This window comes from Piliocolobus tephrosceles, chromosome 19 (assembly GCF_002776525.5).
Source record: "Piliocolobus tephrosceles isolate RC106 chromosome 19, ASM277652v3, whole genome shotgun sequence".
Classification (NCBI taxonomy): Eukaryota; Metazoa; Chordata; class Mammalia; order Primates; family Cercopithecidae; genus Piliocolobus; species Piliocolobus tephrosceles.
The window spans coordinates 3,498,093-3,516,293 of NC_045452.1; the positions used below are offsets into that span (position 1 = coordinate 3,498,093).

Sequence of the window (18,201 nt, forward strand, 5' to 3'; positions counted from 1 at the left end):
GGCTGGATCTCAGCTCACTGCAAGCTCCTCCTCTCGGGTTCATGCCATTCTCCTGCCTCAGCCTCCCGAGTAGCTGGGACTACAGGCGCCAGCCACCTCGCCCGGCTAGTTTTTTGTATTTTTTTAGTAGAGACGGGGTTTCACCGTGTTAGCCAGGATGGTCTCGATCTCCTGACCTCGTGATCCGCCCATCTCGGCCTCCCAAAGTGCTGGGATTACAGGCTTGAGCCACCGCGCCCGGCCCCCAGTTACGCATTTAAAGTGTATCATTCAGTAGGTTTCGGTTCATTCACAGAGTTGACTAACCGTCATCACTACCTAATTCCAGGACCTTTTCTTGATCCCCAAAGAAAGCCATACCCATCAGCAGCCACTCCTCAGCTCCTGCCTCTTCAGCCCCTGCGACCTTTAATCCGCGTTCTATCTGTGGATTTGCCTATTCTGGACACTTTGTATAAAGGGAATCCTATAATATGTAGTTTAGGGGACTGACTTTCTTCACTTAGTGTTGTCTAAAAACCCACCAGCGGCCGGGCGCGGTGGCTCACACCTGTAATCCCAGCACTTTGGGAGGCTGAGGCAGGCAGATCACGAGGTCAGATCAAGACCATCCTAGCTAACACGGTGAAACCCCGTCTCTACTAAAAATACAAAAAATTAGCTGGGCGTGGTGGCGGGCGCCTGTAACCCCAGCTACTCGGGAGGCTGAGGCAGGAGAATGGTGTGAACCCAGGAGGCGGAGCTTGCAAATGAGCCGAGATCGCACCACTGCACTCCAGCCTGGGAGACACAGTGAGACTCTGTCTCAAAAAAAAAACAAAAACAAAAACAAACAAACAAACAAAAAAAACCTCACCAGCATGGCTAAATAGTAGAAAGGAGAGTTTTATTCACCGTATCAGTTTGCAGACTTGGAAGAGAGAGTCTCTAGCATGGACTGAGGTGCTCTCTTTAAAGAGGAGAAGGGCAGTTTGAGTTTTATGCCTCCTGAGGTCCGTATCACACAATAGAGTCATACATATTCAATAGGTTTGGGGAAAAGCCATACATATTTATGAGGGGACCCAAGAACATATGCAATAGATAAACATATGTAACATACATCCCATGTTCACTTTGGGGCGGGGTTTTAGCATTAAAATGAGGTAAAATCTGGCTCTTTCCATCAGAAGGTGAGCTCTAGGACACAGTTGGAGTGCAGCCTCTGTGAACTGCTGAAACTGGCTTACGGTCTATAGTTGCTTATCAGAAAAGAGTGTTTGAAGGCTGGTTCTCTGTCCAGTCGGGGTTGTAGTAGTCTGGGCTGTAAGTCAGAGTTAAGAGGGTCTGATAATGTATGTGATCACTGCTATTGTGAGGAAGTTTATCAAGAGTGTGTTTTTTCTTGTAGCCATAGGAATTTAAGGAGTTGCCGAGCCAGCTGCCCTGAACCCTCAAGCCAGTTGGTACTTTTTGTTTCTTCCCTTCATCCATTAATGGACACTTGCAATGTTTCCACCTTTCACCTGTTATAAACAGTGCCGCTCACAGTGTGACCTCACAGCGTTTGTGTGGTCGTGTGTTTTTATGGCTCTTGTGTGAATACCTAGGAATGGAGTTGTTAAGTTGTATGGTAACCCTGTTTAACCTTTTGAGGAACATCCAAACTGTTTCTCAAAGCTGCTGCAGCCTTATGCATTCCCACCAGCAATGTATGCGGGTTGCAGCTTCTCTGAATCCTCAGTGTGAAGTAGAGTGGCCTCGTGGTTTGGTTTGCATTTCTCTGATGGCTATGATGTTGAACAGCTATTCTCATGCTCGTTGGCCGTTTGTATGTCTTCTTTGGAGAAATGGTTATTCAAATTGGGTTATCTTTTTGAGTTATAGGAGTGCCTTATACATTCATTCTAGCTACAAGTCTCTTATTTAAAGCACAAAGCTTTAAATTTTTAAGTCCCATGTCTCTTTTTTTTTTTCTTTTGCTCATGATTTTGGATTCTTTTCTAAGAAACCATTGCCTAATCTAGGTCATGAAGCTTTCCCCTGATACTTTCTTCTCAGAGTTTTATAGTTTTTGCTCTTTCACTTGGGTCTTTGGTTGGATTTAAGTTAACTTTTTTTTGAGACAGGGTCTGGCTCTGTCACCCAGGCTGGAGTGCAGTGGTGCAGTCATGACTCACTGCACCCTCAACCTCCTGGCCTTAAGAGATCCTCCCTCTCTGGTCGGGTGCAGTGGCTCAAGCCTGTAATCCCAGCACTTTGGGAGGCCGAGGCGGGCAGATCACAAGGTCAGTAGATCAAGACCATCTTGGCTAACATGGTGAAACCCCGTCTCTACTAAAAAATAGAAAAAAGTAGCTGGGCATGGTGGTGGGCACCTGCAGTCCCAGCTACTCTGGAGGCTGAGGCAGGAGAATGGCGTGAACCCAGGAGGTGGAGCTTGCAGTGAGCCGAGATCGTGCCACTGCACTACAGCCTGGGCAACAGAGCGAGACTCCGTCTCAAAAAAAAAAAAAAAAGAGATCCTCCCTCCCAAGTAGCTGAGACTGTAGATGTATGCCACCATGTCCAGCTAACTTTTAACGTTTTGTAGAGATAAGGTCTCACTATTTTGCCCAGGCTGGTCTTGAACTCCTGGGCTCCAGTGATCCTCCTGCCCCAGCCTCCCAACGTGCTGGGATTATAGGAGTGAGCCACCTCTCTCGACCTGAGTTATCTTTTGTGTATGATGTGAGGTGGAGTCCAGAGTCCAGCTCCATTCTTTGCCCATGACTGTGCAGTTGAATGGTCTTCCATGTCGTTCATGATGGAAAAAGCACTGTGACACCTGGGGCTGGAGGCTTGGCTCTGGGGGCCCTGGCAGAGCCAGAGCTGTCTCCCTGGGAAATGTCTTGGCCAAGATATTCTCCTGGAAGTCTGACAGGGAAAGGGGTGGTGTCTTGGTCTCTCTGGTGCATGATTTGGGGTGCATGGCTCCCATCAAGCCCACCCCTGCTGCTCTGGCTTCTAGAGAAGAGCCTCTGAGGTGAGGTGCTTCTCCACCTCAAGTCCCTCCCCTTCGCTTTTTGTGTCATAAGAAACCCTTTTCCTGTTGGCCTTGCCTTCTGCCAACACTCTGGGAGCTTGTTCTGAGAAGCCACAGTTCAGAGAAGCCACGGTTCAGAGTCTGTGCACTGAGCCCCCTGGCTCTCCTAGCCAGGGGCCTGGCTGGTATGCAGAGGTGGGCCATGCTCTGCTGAGGCCCAGCCTACACCTGTGCCCACTGTGTGGCACTGTTGGGGGTTCCCCAGATAGGGATGTGATTGTGGTGGGTGCCTCCTGGCCTCTGGTAGCTAATTCTCCCACTCTTGAACTTCTCAGGTGGCCCCCCAACCTGGCGTGAGGTGGAGAGGTTCCCTCTTGGCTGCCCCCTTTGCCTGTGAGATTTCAGGTTGCTCATTTCTTATTCATCCATCCATGCTGCTGGGCATCTCTGCCTTGTGGTCTCCTGTGGGTGCCCCTTTCCGCCTACTGCTGAGTTCTCCACTCTTTGCCAAGCCGTCAGGTCAGGAATGAGCGTAGGGAAGGTGCTGGAGCATGGAGTGGCTTGGCCTCAGTCTGGCCTGATTTCATTGTCTCCAGCTGTACCCCATGTTAGGTGGGTGGCAGGTGGCAATTTGCCCTGACATGGCACAGCAAGGCCTCTGCATGGCCAGCCGATTGCTCCCCACAGGCACCTACGGGCTGAGCAACGCGCTGCTGGAGACGCCCTGGAGGAAGCTGTGCTTTGGGAAGCAGCTCTTCCTGGAGGCTGTGGAACGGAGCCAGGCACTGCCCAAGGATGTGCTCATTGCCAACCTCCTGGATGTGCTCAACAATGAAGAGGCGTGAGTGGGCGGGTCCTGCTGGGGTGAGCCCTGGTGTCTCCCAACCAGGGCAGAGGGAAAGGCAGGCCCTGCCGCCGTGGGAGGCCCGTGGAGGTGGCCAGGCTGGGTCCCCAGCTGCAAGGAAGCTGACGGACATGCTGTCCTCCCTGCCTGTCCCCTCGAGCCAGCTGAGGTTTCCAACACCAGGGACTTTTGATGACAGGAGATGGGCCCAGGCCCAGGCCCAGGGGAGGCTCAGTGTGCCCAGAGGCTTGATGCAGCCACGTGGGGCCCAGAGCAGATGGATGCTCCCCTCTGCATGCCGAGGGCTAGCAGGAAGTTCCAGAAGATTCTAGACACTCAGCAAACCCAGGCGGAAGAGACAAATCATGGAAATGAGTGGCCAGGGTCAGCACTCTCAGGGTTGATGGGACTTCCTGCATGCGGTCTGTCCCCAGTGACCCTGGGCTGAGTGCTGGGCAGGGACTTGCAGTTCGGGGAACTGCCTGGGTGTAGGTGCCCCCACCCACTTCCTTGCCCATAGGCCTCAAGGCCCCTCAGGTGCCAGGCACCAGGGTCTTGGTTGCCCCAGCCAGGGGTCCTGGTGCTTGCCGTGCCGGCCTTTCTCCCACTGGGCAAGATGCCCCACCCATCCCTCGCTCCCCACCCAGGTCAGACCACTGCCCTACCCAGGTGACCCAGCGTCCACTCCCACCCTGTCCAGCTTGCTCCCTTCAGAGAAGCCCCCATGGACTGTCTCCCACTCCTCCCCCTGGGGCCCCTTTCTGCGCCCTGTCTACCCTCCCTCTCCTCTGGGCTGCTGATCTGCGGCCTCGTCCTTCAGCCTCAGCATCACTGCCTCATTGGAAGAGCCCCACCTGGGTGTGCCCAGCAGCCCCTCCCAGCTGTAAGTCCACACAGGCCCCATCAGTGTGCCATCTGGGGCAGGCCGAGGACCGGCCCTGGCTGCCCTCACTGATGGCTGGAGCCCCAATGCTAGCTACAATGGCTGGCTTGAGTGGACTTCTGTCACAGGGGCAGATGCCCACAGGGCACCTCTTGGGGCAGGCAGGGAGCTTGTGTGTGCCATCTGGGGCCAAAGCTCTACGATTAAGTCATAAGTTAAGGGTAGATGGAGATTTTCCGCCTTGAGCAGAAATGTGTAGGAAACAGGCCTGTTGTGGTGGCGCATGCCTGTGATCTCAGCACTTTGGGAAGCCAAGGTGGGTGGATCACCTGAGGTCAGGAGGTCAAGACCAACCTGGCCAACATGGTGAAACTCTGTCTCTACTAAAAATACAAAATTAGATGGGCTTGGTGGTGCATGCCTGTAATCCCAGCTGACAACTGGAGCCCTGATGCTAGCTACAATGGCTGGCTTGAGTGGACTTCTGTCAGGAGAATCGCTTGAACTTGGAAGGTGGAAGTTGCAGTGAGCCAAGATCAAGCAATTGCACTCTAGTCTGGGTGACAAGAGTGAAACTCTGCCTCAAAAAAAGAAAAGAAGAGAAAAGAGAAGAGAAGAGAAAAAAGAAAAGAAGAAACAACCCTTGCAGTTCCCCGGCTACTCCCCAGAGCCAGTTAGGCCACCAGGTGGGATGGGGCTAGACCGAGCTGTGGGCAGGCCGCAGAGGGACTAATGGCCACCGCTTCCCTCCATCCTGCAGGCAGCTGCCAGACCCAGCCATCGAGGACCAGGGAGGGGAGTACGTGCAGCCCGTGCTGAGCAAGTACGCAGCTGTGTGCGTGCGCTGCCCTGGCTACGGCACCAGGTATTGCAGCCCGGTGGGTGCGCCACCTCCTATCCCATGTCCCACCTCCCACGCTAGAGGGCCAGCAAAGAAGCCAGGTGTCCCCATGTTCCATAGCGAGGGCCAGGCTCCTTCCTCACCCGAGTGGATTCCAGAGCTTCTGCCCTATCCAGATGCAGCTACAGGGTGAGCAGATACCACAGGCTCCCGGGGCCCCACAGGCTGGGCTTAAGAAGCCAGTACATAGCCACATGTATGTACTACTTGGGGCCAGGATGGCCTCAGGGCTGCCTGCACATTGGTGGATCCCTGTGGGCAAACGCCCCAGCACCATGGTGGCACTAGGCGTGCAGGTTGTACCCCTGGGTGGCAGCTGCTGGTCAGCCTTTCCCGCCTGGGGCTGGCCAGCCCATTGGCAGGTGCACAGTGTCATTTCTTTCAGCCCCTCCTCTATCATAGACTCATATTCCTGTGTGTGAGGGAAAGGCAGGTGCCAAGTCCTCTCCTTGACAGGCCGCATGGCTACTGGGTCCCACCCCACGGGGAACACTGAGTGTGTGTCTGCCCTGGGAACCAGCGTGTGCCGGGGCTGCTGGGGAATCCGGTGCCAGCCTCTGTCTGCAAAGCCCACAGCAGAGAGGGTTGGAGGAGAGGAGAGTGTGCTGAATGTTTGCTTCAGGTGGGCTGGCATGGCCTGGGCATTGGGAGAGAGGGCATAGGAGGGGAGTCTTCCAGACAGAGGAAGCCTGGGCCCCAAGTGGTCAACAGCTTGACCTCTTGGAAGAACCAAGCGTGGCTGTGTCTGGGAACCTGGGCCTCTGAGGGGGAAGTGTGTGGTCAGCCCGCAGGCTTCTGTGTACCATGGCTCATGCTACACAGGGAGAGCAGGGCAGGGTGGGGTGGTTCCTAGTGAAGGTGGCAGGACTCACTTAGTGTAGGTCTGCGGAGCCAACCAGAAGCTCACATGCCACTGACGGCCCCTCATCATCCCCAAGACTGAGGCTGCTGTTCTTCTGTGACTTGGCACAGCCTCCAGGCATGGGGGTCCTGCCTCTACCTGCCTGCATTCTTGCCCTAGCTGTGGCTGTGACAGGCAGGGCAGGGCTGAGGGACACCAGGTGAATAAGGGACCCTGCTCTCTTTCAGAACCAACACCATCATCCTGGTAGATGCGGACGGCCATGTGACCTTCACTGAGCGTAGCATGATGGACAAGGACCTCTCCCACTGGGAGACCAGAACCTACGAGTTCACACTACAGAACTAACACCACCTCTGGGCGTGGCCAGTGGGCTCCTGGGGGGCCCTGCCTTGAGGGGCACTGTGGACAGGAAACCTTCCTTGGCCATACTGCATTGCACTGCCCATAGCTTGGCCAGCATCCCCTGGATCAGGACCCTGCGGTTTGCGTGTTACCTGTGTCCCCATGCCCAGCACAGGGTCTGCCTTTATGCCAGTGGGGAGCAGCAGAGTCTGACACCAGGTCTAGGACTGGCGCAGGTACACCATGAACATGTGGATACACCTGAGCCCACTCTTGCACATGTACACAGGCGCACACACGGCACACCCATACACTCCTGCACGTGCACAAGCACACACACACAAGGCATATACACGGACACCGACACAGGCACATGCACATGTACATGCATAGGTGTACTACATGTGCACACATGCACAGCTGCACAGACATGCACACACACGATGCCAGACAAGGCAGAAAGGCAACTCTCACTTCTCATGTGCTTCTGGCCAGTGGGCCTTTGTTCTAGTCCGATGACAGGAGTAGGCTTGTATTTAAAAGCGGCCCCTCCTCTCCTGTGACCACAGAGCACAAGGCGTGCTTGAATTCTTGACAAGCAGACCTGCTTCTGCAGAGGAGACAGCCACATTTGGAATTGGGCACAAAGAAGACCTGAGAAAAACCCACTCTCTTTTTTTTTGAGATGGAGTCTTGCTCTGTAGCCCAGGCTGGAGTGCAGTGGCATGATCTCAGCTCACTGCAACCTCCACCTCCCAGGTTCAAGCGATTCTCCTGCCTCAGCCTCCTGAGTAGCTGGGATTACAGGCATGTGCCACCACGCCCAGCTAATTTTTGTATTTTTAGTAGAGACAGGGTTTCACCAGGTTGGTCAGGCTGGTCTTGAACTCCTGACATGGTGATCCACCTGCCTCGGCCTCCCAAAGTGCTGGGATTACAGGCGTGAGCCACCACGCCTGGCCGAAAAACCCACTCTCATAACAGAAGTGCAGACTCGTTGCCAGATTCAGTGCCCCTGAGTGTGCCAGGGTCCTTTGTTTTTGGGACAATCCTTGTGTGCCAGGAGGCTCCGTGTGCACCAGGGGCTCTCAGATTCCCGCTTACCCAGCTGGAGGCCATGGCCCTGGCAGCCCCATCTCAGCCAGCCCTGCTGTCTCCCTCCTCCCACCAGGTGGGGCAATCTTCATAGGAACCTGTACCCGAATGTGAGCTGCTGCTAATAAAACTCTGAGGCTTTGGTGAGCGCATTTCGAGGCCTTTCCCTTGTGTGCAGGGTGCCAGTGGGAGCTGTTGCGTCTCCCATGCAGCCAGACACCCTGGACAAGGCCCTTCCCACCTCCCCCTTTCCTCACGGCTTCTTCAGTGCCATTTGCGGATGCCTGTAGGTCAGCCCATCTGTCCTTGGGCAGGGGCTGCCGTGAGAGACGCCACGCGCGTGGGATGTGGTAGATGCCGGTTATGGGGCCAGTCACCCATACAGGTCTATCGGGTCGCTGTGGAGGCCCCACTGGAGGGGGAGGCAGGCTGGCCTGGACTTCTGTTGGATGGTGGGGGCCAGGGGATGGTAGGAGGGGCAGGAGAGCAGGTCTGCATTTGTCTCAGCCCCAGGAGCTCCTGGTTTGGGGCCAGCTCTAAGGAACTTGCATACCTGGGCCTGGCCGACTGTAAGGGGGTCCTGGATATCCAATGCTGAGACACAGACTTTTTAAAGCCTCTGGGCTTCCTGGCCTGATTGTGACATGATGCAAGTCCACCTAGGGAGGAGCAGGGACCTCCCCGTCCCTTCCCTTTCCTGCCCAGACTACTCTGCTGGGCTTGGAGCCCTTCATGGCTCACTTTGAACTCAGAAGAGTTTCCCAGCTGCGATCCAGGCTACACCCCCAGGCCTGAGGAGAAACTGAGGCCTCAAGTCCCATACGTGTCCTCTGAGTCAGGACAACAGGCTCCCGGCTGGGGGCACTGCCCTTGCTGCCAACACATTCACCTGCCCCAGTGGCCACCGTGTCCTGTGCTGGTGACCAGCACCAGCACCCAACCTGGATGGTGTCCTGCCCTCATGAAGAGCCCCCCAGATGTTTACCTCTGCCCAGAGACCTGGCCTGCCCAGGAAGAGCAGTCTCTGCTCTTGCATGGGTCCCTCTGCCCCCACCCTGCCCAGGGCTCCCCAGTAGCCTGAGCCCCTAAGGAAGCACAGCCCTCAATGGTGATTCTATTGGTGTTATGAGTGGTGTCCCCCCAAAAGATATATCAGTGTCCTGACCCACAGTACCTCAGAATGTGACTGCATTTGGAGATAAGAGTTTTTCTGGGGATAACCAAGGTGGAATGAGGTCGTTAGTGTGGGCCCTAATCCAACACGACGGCTATCCTTATAAAAAGGGGAAGACTTAGGCTGGGTACAGTGGCTCATGCCTATAATCCCAGCACTTTGGGAGGCTGAGGCAGGAGGATCACTTGAGCTCAAGAGTTTGAGACCAGCCTGGGGCAACATGTCGAAACGCTGTCTCTACCAAAAAAAATACAAAAATTAGCTGGCCATGGTGACTCACACCTATAGTGCGAGGCTGAGGTGGGAGAATCGCTTGAACCCAGGAGGCAGAGGTTGCAGTGAACCAAGATTGCACTACTGCACTCTGCCTGGGCACAGAGAGAGACTGTCTCAAAAAAACAAAAAAGGAAGATTTGGGCTGGGCGCAGTGGCTCACATTGTAATCCCAGCCCTTTGGGAGGCCAAAGCTGGAGGACTGCTTGAGCCCAGATTAGCCTGGGCAACATAGCAAGACCCCATCTCTACAGAAAAATTAAAATAAAAAAATTAGCGTGGCATGGGTGCACACCTGTAGTCCCAGCTACTTGGGAGGCTGAGGTAGGAGGATCACTTGAGCTCAGGAGGTGGAGGCTCCAGTGAGCCGTGATTACACCACTGCACTTCAGCCTGGATGATGGAGAAAAACCCTGTCTCTTAAAAAAAGGAAAAAGAAAGATTTGGACATGGACAGATACGCACACAGGGAGAACACCATGTAAAGACTGGAATTCTGCTCCACAAGCCAACACATCACCAGAAGCTGGGAGAGGGGCCTGCTTCAGAGCCTTTCCTGGAGCCTTCAGAGGGAGCAGGCCTGCTGTCACTCTGATCATGGACTTCCAGCCTCCAGAGCTGTGTTACTATAATAAATGTCTGTTATTTTAAGCGGCTCCATTTGTGATGCCTTTTTTTTTTTTTTTTTTTTTGAGATAGGGTCTCACTCCATTGCCCAGACTGGAGTGCAGTGGCAAGATCACAGCTCACTGCAGCCTCCACCTCCTGGGCTCAGGCAATCTTCCCACCTAGTCTCCTGAGTAGATAGGACTACAGGTGAATACGCCCACATCCAGCTAATTTTTTGTATTTTTTGTAGAGACGGGGTTTTACCATGTTGCCCAAACTGGTCCCCAAATCCTGGGCTCACATGATCCTCCCACCTTGGCCTCCCATAGTGCTGGGATTACAGGTGTGAGCTACTGAGCCCAGACTGTAGTGGGTTTTTTTTTTTTTTTTTTTTTTTGAGACAGAGCCTCACTCTGTCACCCAGACTGGAGTATGGTGGCGCAATCTCGGCTCACTGCAACCTCTGCCACCCAGGTTCGAGCAATTCTCCTGCCACAGCCTCTGAGTAGCTGGGACTACAGGTGCGCCCGCCACCACGTCCAGCTAATTTTTTGTATTTTTAGTAGAGACGGGGTTTCACCATGTTAGCCAGGATGGTCTTGATCTCCTGACCTTGTGATCTGCCCGCCTCAGCCTCCCAAAGTGCTGGAATTACAGGCATGAGCCACCGCACCCAGCCGACTGTGTTGCTTTTTTAAGGCAGCCCTAGCAGACTAACACAGTTGTGATCTTCACTTTACAGATGAAGATACTGTGGCTTGGGGAGATACCATAATGGCCCCCCAGTTCCCAGCCAGGTGGAGAGGCAGACCCATGGGCCAGGACAGAATAGGATGAGCACAAGGTGGCACCTCTGAGGGTGCCTGTCCCACAGATCCATGGTCCTCCCATGCTAGTGTCCCCACAATGTCTGGCACTGTTCCCCACTTCACCTTCCTTGTCCAGGCCTACCCCATAACCTCAACTCACGGCTACACACTCTGCACAGCTCCTGCCCCAGGGTCTTTGTGCTCACAGTTCCCCTGCAGATATCCAAACCACACTGCTCCCCCAATTCCTACAGGTCTTTACTGAAGTCTCAACTTCAGTTGAGAGTGAGCAGGCAACTCATTTAAAGTTTCATTCTAGCCCAGCACGGTGGCACAAGCCTGTAATCCCAGCTACTTGGGAGGCTGAGGTGGGAGAATCGCTTGAGCTCAGGAGTTTGAGGCTGTAGTAAGCCATGATTGCACGACTGCACTCCAGCCTGGGCAACACAGCGAGCCCCATCTTGAAAGAAAGAAAAAAGAAATAAAAAAGGAGGCTGGGCGCAGTGGCTCACACCTGTAATCCCAGCACTTTGAGAGGCCAAGGCAGGTGGATCACTTGAGTTCGAAACCAGCCTGACCAACATGGTGAAACCCCATCTCTACTAAATATACAAAAATTAGCTGGACATGGTGGCGGGTGCCTGTAATCCCAACTATTCGGGAGGCTAAGGCAGGAGAATCGCTTGAACATGGGAGGGGGAGGTTGCAGTGAGCTGAGATTGCACCACTGCACTCCAGCCTGGGTGACACAGGTAAATTGCATCTCAAAAAAAAAAAAAAAAAAAAAAAAAAAAAAAAGGAAGGAAGGAGGAAGGAAAGAAGAAGGAGGGAGGAGGAAGGAAGGAAGGAACTCCTTTTTCTCTATGGCAATGAGCACACACCATCTGGCGTGCTATGTGCTAGGATTGTTTCTTGCCTGTCTCTCCATCAGAATGGGAGCTTCAGGAAGGCAGGAACCTTTCTTCTCTTGCCCCACCACTGTACTCTGATGCCCAGGCCAGGTAGACATTTGAGCCAAGAATGACAGTGCTGGTGCTTCCCAAGCCCCCATCTATTTGGGCCAACCCCTTGATGCAAGGCCCTTGTGCTAGTAGAAGGTATAGGGGCCCAAAGCCAGTGCCTTCTAGAAGAGCTTTGGACATGACACTAGGAATGGCTGGGCCTGGAAAATGGCCTTCCTGGCACTGCCCAGCCAGTCCTCTATGCTTGTCGCCAGATGTACCTGATCCCTGAGTCCCCAGCATGGATCCCTTTCTCCCAGGCAGATGGGGAACTCACCTCCTTCTCAGATGCCGCTTCCCAACATAAGCTGCTTCTGCCCTCTGGCCCCAAGATGGCCAAGTTGAGCTGTGTAGACATAGAGTCTGGAGACATGGGGCTGGCCAACATGGAGGCAGTTCTGTGAACAGACATGGCCAGGCCAGGAATGTGGCATGGCCTTAGGTCTCATCCTGGAAGACCTGGGTTCCTGATCTGCCTGCAGACTTCCTGAGACCATGTCTTGTTCTCATGTGCCAGCAGATGCCTGGCTCATGGGTGAGCTGGGCTTAGGTGGAAACAGGAGCCCAGAGGGGAAAGGATCCTCCTCCAGCTTGGGCTGGAGTCCCAGCTTCCAGTCATCAATCTTTGCAACCCTGGGGCTGGACCTGGATAAGGTTCCATGGTAAGGATCCTTCTCCATCACCTAGTCAGTCCCAGGCTGTGTGGGAAACTGGCTGGGGTGGACAGGTCTGAGGTCTCAAGTCTGACAGGGGCCAGTGGAGCCTCCAACTCACCAACCAAGTGTGAGAGGTTGCTGTGGTTGAATGGCCATGTGCTGGACTGACTGGCCCAGCCACAGGAAGGCCGGCATCCCCTAGCTGAGTCCTGGACGCAGACCCTCCAGGGCATGGAGCCCATTGTGAGGGATCTGGTGCTGAGGTGGCCGGGGAGGCCTGTGCAGGCCTACAGCTTTGTCATCTGCAACATTCCTCTCCCCACTTCCTTTAAACTTTTTCATTTAGAAATGATTTCAATGGCTGGGCACGGTGGCTCACGCCTGTAATCCCAGCACTTTGGGAGGCTGAGGCGGGTGGATAACCTGAGGTCGGGAGTTCACAACCAGCCTGACCAAAATAGAGAAACCTCGTCTCTACTAAAAATACCAAATTAGCCAGGCGTGGTGGCACATGCCTGTAATCCCAGCTATTTGGGAGGCTGAGGCAGGAGAATCGCTTGAACCTTGGAGGCAGAGGTTAAAGTGAGCCGAGATGGCACCACTGCACTCCAGCCTGGCAACAGAGCAAGACTCCATCTCAAAAAAGAAAAAAGATTTAAAAGTAGAGCAAAAATTCCAATATCTGTCACCTAGTTACCCCAAATGTTAACACCACATCCAATCACAGAAAAATGATTACAACCAGGAAATTAACATTGATAATGTTAAAGAAGGAATTATTGAAGGACACTTGCCAAAGCACTATAGGGAAGACTTTATTCAGGACCGTCTTGCTAGGTATAGGGACCATGGGAATGAGATTCTGCAGTGGGGGAGGGAGATTAGGCTCACCTCCTAATGGGCAAGCGGGAATTGATAGCCAAAGAGCAGGGGGGTGGGAGCTGCGTCAGCACATGGAAAATGACTAAGAAGAAACATCCTGGTAAGAGAGATTCTGGTTATACCAACTAACAGGATTTTTGCTGAAGACAGGCCACGGTGACCAGACATCTTCAGATGTCGAGGGTCAGGGGTGCTTCTTGCTAAAGTGACTCTGCAGGGTTCTTGCTCTTAAGTGAAATTTACAAGGAAGTGCACAGATGGGCCTAGAAGAAGGTTCAGAAGCCTGGTTTGGCCAAGCAAAGAATCTATGTCGGTCCCTCCTCTTGTTCAAGGAAAGAAGAGGTTATCTTTCCTCGAATAGTACAAGTCCATTTCCTTGCTGGGCTGCCTTTTGTTCATCAAGGGCCAGCTGAATCATCTGCTAGGACCCGCAGTAGAGGAGATCTCCTACATGGTGTGAGCCATCAGGCCTTGCATGTTGAAGATAAAAGAAAAACAAAGATATTAGTTGGAACCAACTATAAACTCAGTTTCTCAGTTCAGAGGGCAGCTACTCAAGAAGATTTCCAGGTGCTGTGCTTGAAGCATCTTCAGATGGTGTAGGGGCTAACAGATTTTCCTGGATGGTAGTTTGCATGTCACGAAGGCTGCCCACAAATTATCTTCTGTTATGGTGCCATCTCTAAAGTTTCCTTTTTTTTTTTTTTTCAGACAGAGTCTCGCTGTTGTTGCCCGGGCTTCAGTGCAGTGGCGCAATCTCGGCTCACTGCAACCTCTGCCTCATAGGTTCAAGTGATTCTCTTGCCTCAGCCTCCTGTGTAGCTGGGACTACAGGCGCACGCCAGCACACCCAGCTAATTTTTGTGTTTTCAGTAGAGATGGGGTTTCACCATGTTGGCCAGGATGGTCTCAATCTCTTGACCTTGTGATCGGCCCATGTTGGCCTCCCAAAGTGCTGGGATTACAGGTGTAAGCCACTGTGCCCGGCCTAAAGTTTCAATCAAGTTATCCAGCTTCAGCTTACAGGGCTTTAGGAAATGGGAAGTTTTATTTTTTAGTGGTTCCAGGCCAGAAGGGTGGGAAAAAAACTGGAAACATCAGTTTAGAGAAAATCAGATATTAGAGGAAACTAGAAGAATTCAGGATCCAATCCAGCTTGTAGGTAAAGATCAAAACCTCAAAAACAATGAACAGGGCTAGAATCTAATAATGGGTGCACTGTAATTGTCTTCTGAAACTAATTTTTCTCTATATAGTCACCCCATTTCTATCAAAGATGTTGAAGTAAGACTAATTTATAGCATAAGTTTAGGTTGATTAAACTTGGCCTAATTACTTATATAAGTGCCACAACAATATTGAACACATAGGCTTTCTTTAAGTTTGCTTTGCTAGGACTTTTAGTGGGCATCTCAGATTGGGCTTTTAAAAGCCTTGCCAGGCTAGGAAGCCAAGCCAAAGCCTCACCATCATACTTCATTTGCAATTGTTATAGGTTTGGGTGAATTCCTCTCTTTTTGAGGTCTGCCAAAATATCCTGACGTTCTTGGCCCTGTCAGGAAGTGACTTTCCTTACTCACCTACAAGGCAATCATGTGACCCATGTATTCAAGGTATGAAACCCATTTTTCCCCAAGGGCCTTATTGGTTCCATAAAGTCATCCTTAGTTACTTAAAGTTGTCTGGCCATATCTGAAAATATGGCATTCCAGTCAAAGCCTTGGTAATATAAACAGCATTTCCAATTGTGTCCTGTTACAAAGAGAACAGGTTCTTACTGAACTTATGTAAATAAACATATTGCCATGAAAATAAAAATACTCATGAATAGTTTCTGAATTATGGAAGGATAAGGTAGAGAGAAAAAGTAATTGTTTCACTTTTGTTTACAAAGGCATACTTTACCAAACTGCTGTAAGCTATGGATAGTTTAAAAGAGAGGAGAAAAAAAAAAAGCTTCCTTAAATCTGGAAAACAAAACATTAAAGAACCAGCAATGTTTCAAACAAAACATACAAAAATTATCCTGGCTGGGTGCAGTGGCTCACACCTGTAACACTTAGGGAGGCTGAGATGGGAGGTTCACTTGAGGCCAAGAGTTTGAAACCAGCCTGGTCAACATAGTGAGACCCTATCTCTACAATAAAATTAAATAAACAAATAAATGTCATTGGTTTATTCATCGCCATGTAATTTATTCTTGTTCTGTTTGATCTGGGTCAGCAGTTTCATGAACCCATCAGTGTCGTCATTCGAGTTCTGAAAATTCTGGCCAGGCGTGGTGGCTCACGCCTGTAATCCCAGCACTTTGGGAGGCCAAGGCAGGCAGATCAATTGAGGCCAGGAATTTGAGACCAGCCTGGCCAATATGGTGAAACCCTGTCTCTACTACAAATATAAAAACTAGTCGGGCGTGGTGGTGGGCGCCTGTAATCCCAGTTACTCAGGTTGCAGTGAGCCGAGATTGCGCCACTGCACGCCGGCCTGGATGACAGAGTAAGACTCTGTCTCAAAAAAAAAAAAAAAAAAAAAAGTTCTGGAAATTTTTTTCCAGAGTTCTTGAAATTTTATTCAAACAATTCTCTTGCCCCAGTCTCCTGAGTAGCTGGGACTAAAGGCACGCGCCAGCATGCCCAGCTAATTTTTGTATATTTAGTAGAGATGGGGTTTTACCATGTTGGCCAGGATAGTCTCCATCTCTTGACCGCGTGATCCGCTCGCCTTGGCCTCCCAAAGTGCTGGGATTACAGGTGTGAGCCACAGTGCCTGGCTCCAGCCACATTTTTTAAGTAATCAAAAATCTAATAAAAAACAACATGAAGAATAAGGAACTATCTTGATATAACACAAAAATCTTTGTTTCCAAGGTAACAATTATTTAAAAGGTAAACAGAAATCTTCACAATCTCAAATACTCTTAAGAAAACTTTGTCATTTTGGCCGGGCGCGGTGGCTCAAGCCTGTAATCCCAGCACTTTGGGAGGCCGAGACGGGCGGATCACGAGGTCAGGAGATCGAGACCATCCTGGCTAACACGGTGAAACCCTGTCTCGACTAAAAATACAAAAAACTAGCCAGGCAAGGTGGCGGGCGCCTGTAATCCCAGCTACTCCGGAGGCTGAGGCAGGAGAATGGCGTAAACCCGGGAGGCAGAGCTTGCAGTGAGCTGAGATCCGGCCACCGCACTCCAGCTCGGGTGACAGAGCAAGACTCCGCCTCAAAAAAAAAAAAAACTTGCTGCTAGAAAACTTTGTCATTTTAACAAAGAAGACCAAATTAAAAGTTCTGCATCACTGTACTACTAATAAAGCTAATTTTAACGAAACCTTATAAATGAATCCATCTAATCTCACACAAGATAATATTTATTTTCCAAGATTTCTTTTCTATAGATCTTTTACAACTTAAAAAAATATCTGGCCAGGCACGGTGGCTCATGCCTGTAATCCCAGCACTTTGGGAGGCCGAGGCGGGTGGATCATGAGGTCAGGAGATTGAGACCATCCTGGCTAACACGGTGAAACCCTGTCTCTATTAAAAATACAAAAAATTAGCCGGGCATGGTGGCGGGTGCCTTGTAGTTCCAGCTACTCAGGAAGGGTAAGGCAGGAGCATGGCGTGAATCTGGGATGTGGAGGTTGCAGTGAGCTGAGATCGTGCCACTGTACTCCAGCCTGGGCAACAGAGTGAGACTCTGTCTCAAAAAAAAAAAAAAATCTATCAGTACTTTTTTTCCCCTACATTTTCTTTCTCATTCTGAAACAACCAGTTACTATATATATTAGCACAGCGTCAGTTATTTCTTTAAGGGATTTTATAAATTAATTTGGTGCTACTATCTGGAGGTAGAAAAATATCATGTATACATAACATACAAACATACATATGTAGTTGCTCTGCAACTAAAGTTGGCAGAGGCCAGACGCGGTGGCTCATGCTTGTAATCCCAGCACTTTGGGAGGCCAAGGCAGGCAGATCACTTGAGGCCAGGAGTTTGAGACCAGTCTTGCCAACATGGTGAAACCCGGTCTCTACAAAAATACAAAAAAACTAGCTGGGCGTGGTAGTGTGTGCTTATAGTCCCAGCTACCTGGGAGGCTGAGGCAGAATAGCTTGAACCCAGGAGGTGGAGGCTGCAGTGAGCTGAGATTGCGCCACTGTACTCCAGCCTGGGTGACCCGGTGAGTCTCTGTCTCAAATTAATAAATAAATAAATTTGGCAGAGTATACAGTCTGGAGGGGTTTGAGGAGAGGGGATTCAGGTGACTGAGAAGTTCTGATGGGAGAAGTAGGATCCAATAGAGAGAACAGACAGGCCTCATAGTGAACTGGGAAGAAGAGACTTCCAGCCTATGAGTCAGGGAGCGAATCCCCATTCAGAACAAGGAGCCAGGAGGAAGACCTTCCAACCCAGGAAGTATTATACTTTTCAAAAGAAGCCTGGGACCTTAAAAATCAAAATCTGTCTTTACCAGTTAGAATAAAAGTTTGTCTACAGCCATGGCTCAGGAGTTTAACTCACCAATACATCCCCAATCAGCCAGTCAGGAGAGAAGACAAAGGCTGTAAAGTTGCACACTGAGAGTCCTGGGTTAGGCCGGGCACGGTGGCTCATGCCTGTAATCCCAGCACTTTGGGAGGCCGAGGCGGGCGGATCACGAGGTCATGAGATCAAGACCATCCTGGCTAACATGGTGAAACACCTGTCTTTACTAAAAAATACAAAAAATTAGCCGGGCATGGTGGCAGGCACCTGTAGTCCCAGCTACTCGGGAGGCTGAGGCAGGAGAATGGCGTGAACCCAGGAGGCAGAGCTTGCAGTGAGCCGAGATTGTGCCACTGCACTCCAGCCTAGGCGATAGA

The 18,201-nt window shown here is 51.3% G+C and overlaps 1 protein-coding gene across 3 annotated transcripts in view; it reads left to right on the plus strand.

The window, feature by feature from the left end:
- Window positions 1-8,086, plus strand: part of TANGO2 (transport and golgi organization 2 homolog) — a 37,032-nt gene extending 28,946 nt beyond the window's left edge. For all 3 annotated transcript variants that reach the window (XM_023192563.3, XM_023192564.1, XM_023192565.1), the window contains 3 exons: window positions 3,692-3,845; window positions 5,492-5,596; window positions 6,722-8,086. In XM_023192563.3, the coding sequence (XP_023048331.1) occupies window positions 3,692-3,845; window positions 5,492-5,596; window positions 6,722-6,842 (380 nt within the window). In that variant the 3' untranslated portion in view covers window positions 6,843-8,086. The remainder of the gene's footprint in view (window positions 1-3,691; window positions 3,846-5,491; window positions 5,597-6,721) is intronic.
- The last annotated feature ends 10,115 nt before the right edge of the window (window positions 8,087-18,201 follow it).